At 47.7% G+C, this 16,262-nt stretch overlaps 2 protein-coding genes across 2 annotated transcripts in view; one reads left to right on the top strand and one right to left on the bottom strand.

Moving 5' to 3' along the window:
- Positions 1-2,886: 2,886 nt before the first annotated feature.
- On the top strand, positions 2,887-5,855 carry SDR39U1 (short chain dehydrogenase/reductase family 39U member 1). The gene is made up of 6 exons (XM_007949244.1): positions 2,887-2,902; positions 3,206-3,312; positions 3,393-3,475; positions 4,132-4,253; positions 5,020-5,163; positions 5,443-5,855. Exons 1-6 carry the CDS (start codon positions 2,887-2,889, stop codon positions 5,853-5,855), a joined length of 885 nt encoding a protein of 294 aa, XP_007947435.1.
- A 3,556-nt stretch (positions 5,856-9,411) lies between these two features.
- Positions 9,412-16,262, bottom strand: part of KHNYN (KH and NYN domain containing) — a 9,837-nt gene continuing 2,986 nt past the window's right edge. The window contains exons 2-7 of the mRNA XM_007949243.1: positions 14,372-15,465; positions 14,106-14,236; positions 13,920-14,016; positions 11,140-11,247; positions 10,849-10,950; positions 9,412-9,661 (exon numbers count right to left, since the gene is read on the bottom strand). Of these exons, the coding sequence (XP_007947434.1) occupies positions 9,412-9,661; positions 10,849-10,950; positions 11,140-11,247; positions 13,920-14,016; positions 14,106-14,236; positions 14,372-15,465 (1,782 nt within the window). The remainder of the gene's footprint in view (positions 9,662-10,848; positions 10,951-11,139; positions 11,248-13,919; positions 14,017-14,105; positions 14,237-14,371; positions 15,466-16,262) is intronic.

The raw sequence follows: 16,262 nt of genomic DNA, 5'->3' as shown, positions 1-16,262 counted from the left end.
TCCATAAAATTTCCTAGCTATAACCTTCTTCCTTACAATGTGCACCTGGCATCTTGAACATCTCACCTCCACCCCCATGCCACTAGTCGCAACCTCAACCTCAGTGTCGCCTCTCACAAAGGTCACAATACTCTGGAAAGAAGTCCCTCTTTGCCTCCATGAGGATATTGATGGACCTCCGCTGTCTAGAATCTATAATCTAAGGTATCTGATTCAGGGGAAATCCCCCTTTCCCAGTTCACTGTAAGGAACAACAGAGCCAGGAGAGAAAGGAAGGTGTTTTTAACAATGAGAGTACGGTTGAAAGGGGAAGGATCCTTTAGATTTCAAAGCTCTAAGTGAGACTCAACCCCATTTCTGGTCCAGGACTAAGTACATGACTCAGGCATGGCCAGTCAGAACACTCTATAATTGGCCACAATGATATTAAGTGGACGTTTTCATGTTCACCTTGTCCCTGAGGACATTACCCACCAAGAACTTTATGCAAAGGTCTCAGTCCTAATCTTCCTTGAGGCTCAAGCATTGTCTTCTATCACCCAAGTCTCTGGGTTACTAAGATTGGCAAACAACAAGATAGCTCAGTCCCAAGGCACATTTTGGTTTTGGTGCCTATGGACTTCCTTTATTTCTAGCTAACTCAGCAATACATTTAAATGAGGTTTGTTAAATTTTATCTAGCACATCCAGGCATTTTGTACTAGAAGTTTTTTAGGATATATAAGCCACTGTAAGAATGTTACAGTGGCTTATATACCCTAAAAAAAAAAAATCCTAGTACAAAATGCCTGGCTGTAACATTCTTAGGAGCTCTGGTGGTGTAGTGCCTAAAGCATTTGATTGCTAACCAAAAGATTGGAGATTCAAACCCACCAGCTACTCCTCAGAAAGAAGACTGGGCAATCTACTTCCTAAAGATACTGCCTCAGAAACCCAAAGAGGGGTTGGTATGAGTCAGAATTGACTTGACAGCAGTTAATTTGGTTTTTGGTTTTTTATAAAGGATTTTAGGGTGCTCTGGCACATGGTACTTAAGGCATTTGACTGCTAACCAGAAGGTTGGAGGTTCAAACCCACAACCTGCTCCACAGAAGAAAAATGGGGCAATGTACTTCTATAAGGATTTACCGCCTTGGAAACCCTAAGGGGGTCGCAATGATTCAGAATCAACTAAATGGCAGTGAGTATAAAGGGTTTTAGGCAGGAATAGGGCATTTATTCATAAATGGGTGGGGATTTCTGGGGGAAAAGGCGGGGTTATGAAAATCAGGTGTGCACACAGGTAGTAGCCAAGATGGATTGCATGCAAAGGCTGTTGGAACAAAGATGGAACTCATTGTGAAGGTTGCTGGGATGTTGCCATGACTTATTCTGGAATATTGCACATGGGTGATGCCCCTGGCTCAAGTCCAGCAAGGGATTCCTGTTCTTGACTGCCTCTGGTGGAAGGTCACTTTGTCAGTCAAGTTGAATTCTACTGCACATGATCTGCCTGGTACAGTAATTGAAAAACAACTGAGGAGGTTTATCAGCATTTTACATTAGTCAAGCTTGTGTGACTTATGAAATGTAACTTATTTTGCCTAAGGGCCTGGTTTATTAATCACCAGTAATTCTGGGTCACCAGCCGCAAGAACACTGAGTCAAGGGCTGCTTGATTCAGCCAGCCCTACCTGTTTCAGTAACACAAGGGAAATGATGATCTTGGACAGAGGGACAATGAAATGCCAGAGAGGGATAAATTGGGAAGCAGAAAATGGAGACCATTCTTGAGAGGTCTGGTAGCATAGTGCCTAAGGCACTTGACCACTAACCAGAAGGCTGGAGATTCAAACCCACCTGCCACTCCTCAGAAGGAAGGTTGGGCAATCTACTTCTGTAGTGATACCGCCTCAGAAACCCAAGGAGGGGTCGCTATGAGTCGGGTCTGACTCGAAGGCACGTAACAACAACAACAATATGGTATAGTGGTTAAGGGATTTGTCTGCTAACCAAAAGGTTGGTGGGTCAAACCAAACAGTTGCTCTGCAGAAATAAGGTGGGGCAGTCTGCTTCCGTAGATTTACAGCCTTGGAAACGCAGTAGGGATCAGTATTATGAGTTGGAGTCAACTCCATAGCAATAAGTTTAGGGTTTTGTGCTTTGTTTTGTTTTGTTTTGTTTTTTCCTTGAGAAGTTTGCCCGTGAAGGCAAGAGAGGACATTAGCTGGAAGAATATGGGAGAAACTTTGGAATGATAAATACTAATAGGAAAGAGCCAGAGCAGAGAGAAGAGACGGTAAAAGAATAGGCTGGGTAGAAAGAAATCCACAGGACAGGTGAACGGACTCTCTTGGATCACTGACCCATCAAACTGAATGGACAGCCAGAGTTCCCAGGTTTGGGCAGCATCAAGTTTTAGATTTAAGGTTTTTTTCCTGCACTAAAACCGTCCCTTCTGCGCCTATCCTTCTTTCCCTGCCCCCATGGTTCTTCTAAACCTCACACCACCCCGCCTCTGTGAAATAAATGTCTTCTGAACATTTATAGAATGACTGGTAAGGAGACGGCTGATGGTTCAAACCCACCAGCCACTCCTCAGAAGGAAGATTGAACCATCTACTTCCGTAGAGATACCGCCTCTGAAACCCAAGGAGGGTCGCTATGAGTTGGGACCGACTTGATGGCAGTGAGTTTGGTTTTTTAGGTTTCTGTGAAATTAAAGTCCAAGTTCTTTAAATTCTACCGGGTCACCCGCTGGGGTGACGCCCATTCTCAATCCTCCCGCCCCACAATTGGGAGGTGCTTCCCAAGACGCATGCGCAAAGAGGTCGTAGATGCGCCCACACGGGGAAGCCGGGAGGAGTTAGTCTAAATCTTGCACAGGCGCGTTAGGTCCTGGTCGCTATGCGAGTGCTTGTCGGTGAGGGAGGCAGAAAAGGGAGTGGGGGCGTGTTTATGGAAAAATGATGTAGCTTGAGATGGCGGGCTAGGAGGCCGTTTCCGAAAGAAGGCACTGTCTTGTGCTCGGGCAATTTGACCTTGACTTCCTATCCCGAGAAGCCGAATTCCCCAATCCCTGTAGCCTGTGTCAGTTCTCCATCACGGGGAGGGAGGTAGAAGGAGGGGAGACGTCTGGAATCCGAAGGAACGGCATCCGAGGAGGGATTAAATGCAGGACGAAAGGAGCCCCTGGGAAGATAAACAACTTTTGTTTCCCAACCAGGTGGCGGGACGGGCTTCATTGGAACAGCCCTAGCCCAGCTGCTGAAAACCCGGGGCCATCAAGTGGCATTGGTCTCCCGAAAGCCCGGGCCTGAGCGGATCACGTGGGTATGACCCGTCACAGGACGAGTGGTGGGAAGCGGGGTCTTGGCGAGGCGGGGCCTGGGGCACTGCGCTTTTTCTCACAGGATGAGCTCGCTAAGACCGGGCTGCCCCGCTGTGATGCTGTCATCAATCTGGCTGGAGAAAACATCCTAAACCCTCTGCGAAGGTCAGCGGGGCCCTGAAGCTGGTATCTTCCAGACCAGAGGGAGGAAAGGGTCCGACTCTGAGGAGAACCTTTGAACTGTGGATACTAGAACTGCCAGATCGAGAAACTAAGCAAAGGCTATCTCTACTTGTCCTCACACCCCTTGGCACTGACCTGCACCTTTCCTCAGTCAGCTCAGTTACGTTAAGGGGAAAAAATAAATAAACCCAGTGCCACTGAATTGATTCCAACTCATAGTTACCCCGGCTGGGTTTCCGAGGTGGTAAATCTCTTCATAGAAGTAGATCGCCCTGTCTTCCTTCTGCACAGTGGCTGGTGGGCTTGAACCGCCAACTTTCTGGTTAGCAGTCAGATGCCTTAGGGACTGCGCCACCAGAACTCCTTTTGACCGTTAAGCCTCCTGTATAATAACTCAGGATGCCTAAAACGGATATGCCTTTTCCTTTACAGGCGGCATGGGCCATTTCTCTCTAAGCCACAAGTGTTTTACTTAGGGGCCATTTCTCTAAGCCACAAGTGTTTTACTAGAAATGGATACTAAACATACAGCCTCCACCTCATCTCCACCCCCATACCCCCTACCCCTGCCCTGCCAAAGAGAGAAGGCCGTGTGCATGTATGCATTTTAGTGACTGTTACCCTTCTTTCTCCTGCAGGTGGAATGATGCCTTCAAAAAAGAGGTTCTCAGCAGCCGCCTAGATACTACCCAAATGCTGGCAAGCACCATCTCCAAGGCTCCACAACCCCCCAAGACCTGGATCTTAGTCACAGGTGTAGGTATGCCCAAATTCCCAACCCCTTCTATTAGCCAGGGGGAGGAGGATGCAGAGTGAGGAGGTAGTTCAAATCCTTCTAGCTATATCCAGCCCAGAGCCCTGGTTTCCTACAAGCACAATAATTTCTTGGGCCCTCAATGGATGCATGTTTCTCCTGACTGTGTATTTTCACTGAGAAACAGGGACCCTTGGAGAAAGACAAGGGAGTAGTACCCCACCCAGTGCCAGGGAAAATACCATCTACTCCCAAGTCCCTTGCTTCTCATACCATAATTCCTTAGGAACAAAGTTACTGATTCTTGTATTTTACTTTGGGGACCAAATAACAATTATAAAGTATATACTAGCCATTATTCTGAGTGTTTTATACATATTATATCATTTAGTCCTAACAACTCTGAGGTAAATTCTCGTTATTCTCATTTTAGGGATGAAAATCCCACACACGGAGGTTAAGTGACTTGCCTAAGGCCACAGAGCTAATAAGTAGTGGAACTGAGATTAAAAACTCAGAAGCCTGGCACTCAAGTCTTCATTCTCAACTATACTCTAGCAGCCTCTCAGCTTAGCCTTGTAACCAAAGATAAGCATTCTTTCATGACAGTAACATGTCACTTTCATGGAGAAGCTCAAAGGGGAAAATATGTATGGTTTTGTCTTCCCATGGGGAGATCCTAAGGGCCAAAGAGGGTAAGCCAAGGGGAGCCTTGACCCCAACGAGCCAGGCAGGACCTAGGACAGGCAGATGAACGCTGTTCCACTGGCAGCTTACTACCAGCCCAGCCTGACTGCAGAATATGATGAGGACAGCCCTGGAGGGGATTTTGACTTCTTCTCCAACCTCGTAACCAAATGGGAAGCTGCAGCCAGGCTTCCTGCAGATTCTACACGCCAGGTGGTGGTGCGCTCAGGTGAGAACCAGGGGTCTGGGAATCAGGTTAGAACATCTTCTCTGGGCTGGGAGGCAGTGGGATCAAGTGAACTGAGCTCACAGAGGGTGAGAGAGACATTACTTCTGGTCAGCCTTCAGATGGGAAAGTGGGAAGTCCCAAAGGGAGCTATGCTTCCCAGCTGTTACAGAGCTATGTTGGCACAGGGAGAGGATGAGGAAAGGGAAACAGAAACAGGTGCAGCGGGACTGCTTGTAGGCTGAGGGGCCTCCTCCACACCATCCTTCCTGCCTGTTCCAGGAGTTGTGCTGGGCCGCGGGGGTGGTGCCATTGGCCACATGCTGCTGCCCTTCCGCCTGGGTCTGGGGGGCCCCATCGGCTCTGGCCACCAGTTCTTCCCCTGGATTCATATCAGCGACCTAGTGGGAATCCTGGCCCATGCTCTTGAAGCAAGACATGTGCAGGGAGTCCTGAATGGAGTGGCTCCAGCCCCCACCACCACCAATGCTGAGTTTGCTCAGGCCTTGGGTGCCGCCCTGGGCCGACCAGCCTTTATCCCCCTGCCCCGTGCTGTGGTGCACGCTGTCTTTGGGCGAGAGCGTGCCATCATGCTGCTGGAGGGCCAGAAGGTAGTCCCACGGAGGACGCTGGCCACTGGCTACCAGTACTCCTTCCCAAAGCTGGGGGCTGCCTTAAAGGAGGTTGTAGCCTAAGCAGGGAGGCTGATGGCAGAGGCCTGAGGCATCTCCCTCCAACAGTGACTTCCAGGTTAGAAATGTAAATTGACTCAGGTGTACCTCTACCAGCTGTGAAATCAACTGTTCTTAAGGATTCTTCCTGCTTCTCTCCCATTGTTTTGTTCTCCACCCCATTTAACTGAGAGACTGTCAAGGGTATCAAGGTTGTAAATCCATCAGCTTAAGACCGCTACCCCTTCCTAAAGAATTTCCAAGCTTGGTTTCCCTAACTGTCCTATTCCTGCCTCAGTTCCCCTTTATGCTGTATAGAGAATGCTCTGCAATTTAGGCAATAAAGCTAAATTATCTCATTGGCCTAGAATCTCCCAGAATTTATTTCAAGGAATGTCACTCTAGATTGACTCTTTCCTTTTTATGGGCTTTTGAAAGTTATAATGGACAGTATCTCTTCTCACCCATCCCCTTGTTCCCTCAGTTGCCATAAGTATTGGACACAGATTTGAGGCATGAGGTTGAGATAAAAGTAGACTGGAAGAAGAAAGAAATGACACATTTCTAGTAGGTGTGGTGGTCACCCTGCATACCTGTTTACAGGCTACCATCATGATGCTGACAGGAAGAGATGAAGCCAGGTCTAGGACAGCCTTCATTTCATGTCACCAAATGGCAGGGAATAAAGAAAGAATCACATGTTGGCCCTAATTCATCAAGCTGCAGCAGGACAAAGTCAACATCTCTGCCTGTAAGAAGTATATAAGACTTGCCTCTCAGTTGAATGGGGTCACTTCAGTTAACCGGAGTCCTTAGCACAAAAGAGCAGGAAATACCTCTGGCCCATTCACAGCCTATCATCATATTGGAAGTGAATGAGGCAAAGAACCAAAGATACAGCAATCAACACTATAAACTCAACCCGATCAGGAGAAAAAGTCCCAAGTGTTATCTAAGACGTTTTCCCTTTTTATCTACCCTGTAGGTTTCTGCCACAACTTGACCCCAACATGACCACAACTTGACTTAGCCCTTCAGTCCCCCAAAAAAAACAAACCAAACTCACTGCTGTGGAGTCAGATCTGACTCATAGTGACACCCTCCCCTTGGGTTTCTGAGGCAGTATCACTACATAAGTAGATTGCCCAATTTTCCTTCCAAGGAGTGGCTGGTGGATTTGAACTGCCAGCCTTCTGGTTAGCAGTAAAATGCCTTATGCACTACACCACCAGAGCTCTCAATTCAACCAATCTCCTTTCTTCCCAGGGGACTGTGGACTATCTTTAAGTCACTATCACCTGCCTGGCCAGCCATTCTCTAACACACCCATGCCCAGCCCAGATCAATGCTGTCCAGTGGTGTAAATCATCAATTATGGGAGGGAGTATAGTGGTAGGAGCTCTGGTAGCATAGTGGCTAAAGCACTTGACTGCTATCCAGAAGGCTGGCGGTTCAAACCCACCAGCCACTCCTCGGAAGGAAGGTTGGGCGATCCTACTTCTGTAGTGATACTGCCTCAGATATCCAAGGAGGGGTCGCTATGAGTTGGGGCCGACTCGACGGCACATAACAACATAACAGTAGTGGTAGGAGGAACATGGGACCCAGGGACTCTGTTCATCATCACTGAGCTACCCATGTTGCTTGCTGGGATGAGAGACTGGGAAAACAGCATTAAACTCCCTATGTCTTTCAGAGCAAGGCAGTACAAGCTTGAAAAGGAGCATACCCAGAGGCTTGCTGCTTCCCAGACAGAACTCGGGGTCCCTGTCCTTGTTCTTTGATCTTAGACTCTTCTCTAGTAATTTGACTGGTTCTGTGTTCTCAAAAGGAGCTCTGGTGGGGCAGTCTATAAGGCATTTGATTGCTAACTAAAAGGGTGGCAGTTCAAACCAGCCATTTCTTTGATCTCTCCACTTCTGCCAATTAATGCCCAAGGGCAACCCACTCTGCTAGAAATCTTCCTGCCCCAAAAGCCACTCCATGGAAAGAAGACGGGGCAGTCTACATCCGTAAAGATTTACCACCTCAGAAATCCAATTGGGGTTGCTAGGAGTTGGAATTGACTCAGTGGCAGTGAGTTTGGTTTGGTTTTTTGTGTTCCAGAAGGAATGACCAACCTCAAAGGCAGATCTAATACAAAAATATATTCTGAAAGAATATGTAAACTAAATATACTAAAAGAAAGGACTAATGACTAATACTGTCCACAGATGGAAATGTGCTACCTTGTAAGGCAGTAACTTCCCTGACACAGGACTTCAGGCAGATAAAGGATGGTGACCTGTAGGAATGAGGGTGAAGAGAGAATATCCTGATGTGACAGCAGAGTTGTTCTCGTGGCCAGTCAGATACCTTCTAACTGCTTCTTTGGTTTTCATTTTCCAGATAATTAGTTCATTAAGATACCACCTCTATACACCCTTCTATCCCCATACACACACATACACATGCACACAAAACAGAAGTGTGCCTCACTTTATGCAACATATGTATTGTGCAGAGAAAATATTAGGATCAGATCACATTACATTGTCATTGCAGAGCACGTCTTCATTGTTTTCGTGATTGCTCCCAGCACTTCAGCAAGTGCTTCTAACAGGACTTTCTGACACATTTGTTAATCTGTAAACACGTGATTGCAATGGAAGAGCTGCCATTTCAAGGAACCCTGAGAGTATTTTGGTAATGCAAAAAGTCACCCCCTAATTTAACTATTTGCAAATGTGGATTTGGGGGGTTGCCGAAAAGGGATGCAGCCATTATAGGGCATGTTATACTGAGAACTTTGTGTTAAAAGCCAGGGCATGGGTGGATACCCAGGGGATAGATGACCCACAGCTTTCTGAAAGTTGGGTCTTGGTTAGGAAACCTGTGCAGCCAGTCAGACATACCTGAGACTTGGTCAAAGTACCTTTCCTCCAAGGAGCTTTGCTTTATGTTCTCACTGCTTCTCCTAATAGGTATTTCTACTGCTGATTATGGGCAGAAATAAAGGCCAAGCAGCTCAATCAAGATCCCTGACAGGCACAGCTGAGACCAGATGCCAAGGCTCCCTCTACCTTCTCCACCAGCTCCTGGTGCCCTGACTACGAACAGCCCACCTAACGCTATAGCCTTTCTAGGGCCAAGCATTTCTACCAATGGTCCCAGCAGACTAGCCAGGCCTGGGCATCCTGTCCTCTGATCACCCACCCAGTGCAGCAGCTAGAGGAAGGCTTAGTTTCCTTGCCACCTGTTGTTTCCCACCTCCAGCTTAGCTTGGAGGTGATGACAGTCCCAGTCTCTGGGACTTAGCCTTTCCAGCAGCTCCCACTCCCTACAGAAACTAAGGCAAAGTTGAGAAGTCAAAGTGAACAGAACCTCTTGACAGCTGGTCAAGGTCCTGACTCCAGATGACCAAGTTCCCCAGGCAAGAGCATTCCCAACTCTCAAATACTCTTCCATGGTGCTTTCCTGACCCAAAGCACCAACTCAGGGTGAGTCTGGGTCAGGTTCTGAACAGCAGAGGGACTCACAGAAGGACTGAGCTCGATGGGACTGGAACTGATGGGTGGCTGCCAACTCAGACAAGTGAGGCTCAAAAATTGAGGCTGAGCAGGGCCTCAGAGAGTTGGTTGATGTCCCGGCAGTATGGCTCCCGCTGCAGGATAAAGTCCACCTTATGATCCTGGCCCCAAAACACCTCTAGCAGCTGGCGCCGAAGCCGCTCTGTCTCCCGGGTCTTCCGAATGCCACCACTGCCTTTTTCCTCTTCCCTCCCCTGCTGCTGATTACCATGTTTTGCAATGCCCCTGGAAGGATGCTGAGCCACTGAAGACCCCTGTGTCCTGGGAAGAAGTAGAGAGAACATGAAGAGCTGGTGAGCGTCCTATAGGGAAATTAGAGCTCAGTGGGCCTCCCTGATCCCCACCCAATTAAATGCCCTGGCTTTTCTAAAGATTTAAAAAAAAAAAAAACAGCCCATTGCCTTTGAGTGGATTCCCTTTGCCACATCTTTCACCTGAGTGGCCAGTAGGTTCGAGTCTCCAACCTTTTGGTTAGCAGGTGTTTAACCACTGCACCACCAAGGCTTCTTTCTGTAAATATTACACCCTTGCAAACCCTATGAAGCAGTTCTACTCTGTCCTATAAGGTCGCCAAACTGAAAACCAAACTCACTGCCATAGAGTCGAGTTACCCCCATTGGTTTCCAAGGCTGTAAATCTTTACAGAAGCAGACTCATCTTTCTTCCTTGGAGTGAGTGGTAGGTTTGAATCACCAATCTTCTGGATAACAACCAAATGCCTTAACCACTATACCACCAGAGCTCTTTCTACAGGGTCACAATGAGTCAGAGTCTGGTTGGCAGCTAGGTTTTGGTTTTATTCCTGGCTCTGAGGGAGCAATCCTGAAGTTTGTCAAGATGACCACTAAGTGGCAGTATCAGCTCACCTCTGAAGACCTACCGACCTCAAGTTGGATGCCAGCCAGTGCAACCATTTAGGACAGAATAGAACTGCTCCGTGGGGTTTCAAAAAAAAAAACGAACTGCCATCAAGTTAATTGCGACTAATAGTGACTACCATTGGGTTTCCAAGGCTGTAAATCTTTATGGAAGCAGACTGCCTCATCTTTCTCCCACTGAGCTGCAGGTAAGTTCGCATCCGCTGACATTTTGGTTAGCAGCTGAATGCGTTAACCACTAACCACTAGAGCTCCTTTACCTCTAAAGGGAAAAAGAATTCCTTTCCAGGAAGGTGAGCCTTGCCATTATTATCATCTAGTTCTAGTCCAGTAAATTAATCACTTAAGAGTCCAGCAGAGGGTAGAAGTAAAAGCAACCATCTTATAGGTAACTCCATCAAAAGAACTCGTTAGGGGAAACAGGAGCTCCTCTCCCAACCAGAGATTCTATCCAAGATTCTCCATCACACCCAAGGCTACTTGAGGTCACACCCAAAGGAAGGCCTGCAAGGCTCCCCTGCAGAAACGGTCAGGGCTGGGGGGTGCCTGCAGGAGAACCTGTGGCATTACCTGACTGGCTTCTTCAGGAACTCATCCAGGGTTGGGCCATTTCGCCCTAGTGGGTCATCAGGGACCATGAAGAGGTTTCCCACAAAGGTGAAGGGCAGCAGGCTGGACGGACACAGAGAATGCACAGTCTCATAGTCTTGCCCACCTCCCAGACAGCTGCAACCAACACCACCAGAAGTTGCTGGCTTCCATCCTTTGAAGCAACTTCAACCCCTTCCATAGTTCCCACCCAGAGGCCAGAGCAGAGCTGGTTTTAGAGAAGGGTCTGAGTCCCTGCCCTGCCTCCCTCACCGCTCTCTGATGATTGCCATCCATTTCTCGGACTCCTCCGCAAGGTCCCGGAACTGGTCATTGGAGACAATGATCCCATCCGTCTCTTCAGCCAGCTTCACCATGAACCTATCTCAAAAAGCAGGGCAGCCATTCTTGGATTCTCAAAGGCTCCAACCCAGACTGCTGTGGACTCCCATGACCTACTTCTGGTGATGGAGATCTGGCCCCTCACCTCACTATGACCCAGCCACCAGGTGACTGATGACTACAGGTACCATGAGTTAGAAAGAAATAGATGAATCTAAGCTGGTCTCCCCAGTAACATTCTCCTCCCGCCCCCCCCCCCCTCCCCGCTCACACCAAAATCCCTCACCAACATTTGGTGCCTCTTTAGCAAGAGACAGTAGGACGGAGCGATCTACTTCTATAGAGATACTGCCTCAGAATCCCAAAGAGGAGTCGCTGAGTGAGAACTGCCATAGAGCAGTGAGTTTGGTTTTTTTGTCACCTTCTACTCTACCAGTTAGTCACAATTCCAATATGTTCTTTCTCTTAAAAGCCTTTTACCTCTCCCCTTTTCTTTTCCAAGCCCACTATTATCACCATAATTATTAAGATATTTCAACTGAGATGTTGCAAGAGTCTCCTAACAAGTGGGTGCCCTACCTTCAGGCACCCTCCAGTTCTATCCTGCCCTTCCCCAAAAGAACATGCTCTTCCCTGTACTACAAAAAACTCTCCTACAGTTGCTTTTCATCTACCAAATAAAGTCACATGCCCAAGGCAGACAGCTCAGGCCCTCCAGGACCCTGCTCGAAGTCACCCTTACACCCCTATCTTTCCCAGTATTCCCTAACGTACCCTCAACTTAAGCCAAAATCAGTGATTACATTAAACCCTTTCTCCACATTTGCTCTGTACTTTATCAGGAGTCAGTTACTAAATTTTACTAGTGAGCAGAACCATCAGAGGAACTTCAAAAATAGCCATGCCTGGCCCCACTTCAGTAATTCTGATTCCACAGAGTAAGAGTAGGGTTCATGAGGTGGTGGGTGGGTTTTTTTAACAGGTTTAGAAACCAAGAGATCCACAACATCCCACCTCATTCTCAATCAACAAAAAACTCACAAATATCTCCCTTCCCACACACTCCTGCCAGAAGTGGGATCCTTTTCCTCTAAGTTCCTGTAGTGTTTGATTTATAGTGTATTTTGGCTCTTTGAAGACAAGAATAAGGTTTGTTTCCAGAGTTCCCACTTCCTTCTGTAACCCATGCAACTAGTATAAGCTGGGCAGTCAGTATTTGAAAGACAATGTGGTACAGAGGGGACTGAGATTCAAGATTAGGTGCGATAGATGTCTGGTTCCAAGTTTCTGTCTGGGAAACAAATTGAGGGCATGACATAAGAAGAATATCCCCAGTATAGTTTCTGGCTAGGCATATTTTACTGTTATCATGTTATATGGTATCTTCTTCAACAACATCCTCACAGTAGGTCCGTCCTATGCACCACCATGCTTATTCAGTTAATAGGCAAAATTCTAAATTCATATTGTGTTGTCTGCCCACCAGGTCTACACAACTGTGCGAGCCTTTAAAATTTATTAAAACTGGCTCAAACTTCACTTTCCAATTAATTGTTTCAATGCTGATGTAGAAAGAATGACCCATATTTGGATAATCTGTGAATCTAGGCTTAAAACAGAATAGCACTGGAATACAATAAACTGCCTTTTTGTAGAATAGCATTTACTTGTTTAGAGGGAAGAGGGTAAAGTGAAATATTTGAAAAAGCAAAATACGTAATCATTATGGTTTAGAAACTCATTTTTCACTTAAAATTGAATAATTGTAGAAAATAAAAAACTTGTAATTTTTAATTAGTTAACTTTTAAGATATGCCCATTTCCCATACCATGTATGTACCCTGGGGAGGGAGTATGCTCTGTGTTTTTTTATTTAAACCATCTGACAACTCTACTCAGAGCTTTGAATTCTAATTTTTCCTTTGCCACACAGTAGCCTTTGCCAAGATAATCAATCACTCTTACCCTCAGCCTCCAGATCTGTATAAGAGGTTACATCCTCCTGCCACATTTGTTTGGGTTCATGCAAAGGTAAGAAGTAATACCACTCTGCTCTTGCCTAGAACACTGAGTCAGGCAAGCACATACCTTATCTTCTTTTGATAGTCACAAGGAGGGTGAATGAATGGAGGAGGACCCTGAGACAAAGAGGTAAGTCACTAAGACAGTGGTCCACAGTCAAGGTCAATGAGTAGTGTAACTTGGAGCTCAAATTTAGATCTTCAAATTCTAAGTCCAGTGATCTTTCTATTAGATCATGCTTTCTATAGTTTTATTATTCATGGATCATGTTCTTCATTTTATTCATTATTTTGAAGGTTTCCCTGATTATTGGGGAAATTTCTCTTATGTGCTTAAAAATTTAGGTTGTAAGAAGGCATCTGTCAGCTAGTTGTGCCATCAGCTTTCCTACTTTGCCATCAAACCAGTAGTTTCTAAACTGTAAAGCACCAGAAAACGAGGGATCATTGAGGAGTTTAATGAATGAAAAATGAATGGTAAATGGGCCAACAGCTGCTCACAGTCCACCTCATCTCTCCTGTAGAACAGGTTTACCTACCCAGCCACAAGGGTACACTAGAGATTAACTAGTCCCTTCCCTGTCACTCAGGGTTCAAGAAAACAAAAAGGGTCTGGAATTTCTCTCTCTCCCTCAGTTTCTTACTGGGCTTCCTTGAGTATCAAGCACAATCCAGGAGAGGAACAAGTACCTGTCATCATAGGAAGAGATCCTCTTGCCATCCATGACTCGCGAGGGAGTGAGGGAGAGCAGGCTGAGGGAATACAGCTTTTGCAGGAAGTGACCCTCTATAGAAAGAAGAAGCACAGAGTTATCCTGAAGGCTGAATATCCCCAACGGACCTATCCCAGGACACAAAAGAGCAGGCCCAACTCACCTCTGACCTTGGCATCCTTACTGAAGCGCCACTGAGGCACAAAGACCGTTATGTCCCGGTGGCCACGGTCCCAGAAGTACTGCACAGCGATGGCAATGCCCCGGCTGGAGAAGTAGTGCTGGAGGCCATGCCTGCAGTAGGAAGGGGGTCAGCACTCGAGGCCCAGAGCCTGGCTGGAGTGCTGGCCCCTTAGCACATGTCCCCAAAGTGGACACAGCCTATCTCACCCTCCTTCCCCCACACTCTTAGCTCTACCAGATACTTACACCATGGCCACGTTGCTTCCGTCAATGACAATATGGCGGAGGTCTGGCTGACCAGGCACATTGGCAAGGCACAAGGTGAAAGGATCCTGTAGGGCCTCCTGGAAACGCTGTGTGCCAGTCACCAAGTTGCCCCCTCGAGTGCCCCGTTTCCATGGAGACCCCCGACCTCGAGTCATGATCTGCTGCTTGTCTCCTCGATCTCCACAGTGCCATGGGGGTTCGGGTGCAGGTGGAGGGCTAGGCACTCTCGGAGGTGAGGCTTGCCCATTGTGGAGCCGCTGGAGGAGGGAGGCTCCCCGAGGTTGACTTGCCCTCTGAGAGAGGCCATGGGCACCAGAAGGCTCACCCTGGGCACAGAACTCTCCTCTCTCCTGAGACAACCCCTCCTTCCCCATGGCCTTCCCTTTCAGGGGCCCTGCTGCCCCTACATCTCCTCCCCCTGACTGTGGCCTGAAGGCCTCATCTCTCTCCCAAGCCTCTTTCCCAAGTAGCTCCTTCCACCCTAAATCCATCTCCCTGGGACCACCCTGTCTCCCTCCCTCTTTCTCCATAGTATATCTCTCTCCCCTTGACTCTCCCCACCCCATAGATCCAGTGTCCAGGGACTCCCTGCCTTCACTCAGGGGACCTCCAACTCCCAGTAGCTGAGCACCCAGCAGGCCTGGGCTCCCTCTCTCCCAGAAGGGATATGCTTGTGGCTCCTGCCCCCTGGATGCCTCCTGCACCAGACTCAGTAGTTCCTCCTGGACAGCCGGGGCCAACTGCAGCAGAGCCTCTTTGTGGGCATCCCCCCGGGGCTGCAGCAGGGCAGAGAAGTCCCTCAGCACACAAGCAAACTGAGAAGTTCCAGGGGATGGCACTGACCGCAGGTTCCGCTCTACCAGCTCCTCCACACGGCTCTGAGCCATTACAAAGGCCTCAGTAAGCCCACTGATCATCAGTGAGCCAGGTCCCTGGGGTACCAGGTGGGCTGTAGTGGTCCAGGCCAAACAGTCCAGGAACAAGCCCTGGGCTCCGAGGAAGATGCAGTGCAGTTTGGGCGGGTAGTGGATCTCCTCCTGAAGCTCAGGGTTGCAGAGGCCTTTTAGGTACTCCTGGGGATGAGGAAAGAGGGCAGAAGAATAAAGAAGTGGCCTGGTCGTGTCTTCAACCTCATAGCTCTCTCCCCTGGGCTCCCAGATGCCTGTCCAGAGCAATGGGGCCCCATGGCTCCTGACAAAGGCAGGACTTGAAAAGGGATAAAGAATCTCAGTTCTTTCCCTTTCAAGCTGACAGCCTGTGCTTAGTATTCCCACCTAAAACATGACTCAATTTAAAATGCTATTATAATTCACTGGTTACAAGGCTGTCTCACCAAATATTTACATGTATGTATGTGTGTGTGGCATATTGCCACAATAGTGATCATCATTGCTAACTTTCAGTGAACTCATGCTTTAGATGCTTCATCTTATTCACAGTAAACCCAATGAAGTCGATGATATCGATGTCTATTATTCCCATTTTACAGATAAGACTGAGACCCAGCTCCCAAAGCTGCTAAGTGATAGAGGTGATACTGGAATCTCAGCCTACCTGACTCCAAAGGAAGCGTATTAGCCCAGCCTCAGTGACCCAAACAGTTAAGCATTCAGTTGCTAACTGAAAAGTTGGTGGTCTGAACCTCCCCAGTGGCCCTAGGGCAGAGCCTGATAATCTGCTTCCACAACATTTACAGCCAAGAAAACCCTATGGGGCAGTTCTACTTCATCACATGGGGTTTCTGTGAGTTTAAAACCGCTTGAAGGGATAAGCAAAGCACTATTGAAGAAGAACAAAGTAGGAGGTCTCACACTGCCAGATCTCAAAACCTACTATACAGCCACAGTAGTCAAAACTGCCTGGTATTGGT

This window comes from Orycteropus afer, unplaced genomic scaffold, assembly GCF_000298275.1.
Source record: "Orycteropus afer afer isolate SDZICR_OR568_19922 unplaced genomic scaffold, OryAfe1.0 scaffold00243, whole genome shotgun sequence".
Taxonomy (NCBI): domain Eukaryota; kingdom Metazoa; phylum Chordata; class Mammalia; order Tubulidentata; family Orycteropodidae; genus Orycteropus; species Orycteropus afer.
This window is presented reverse-complemented; position numbering and strand designations above follow the sequence as displayed.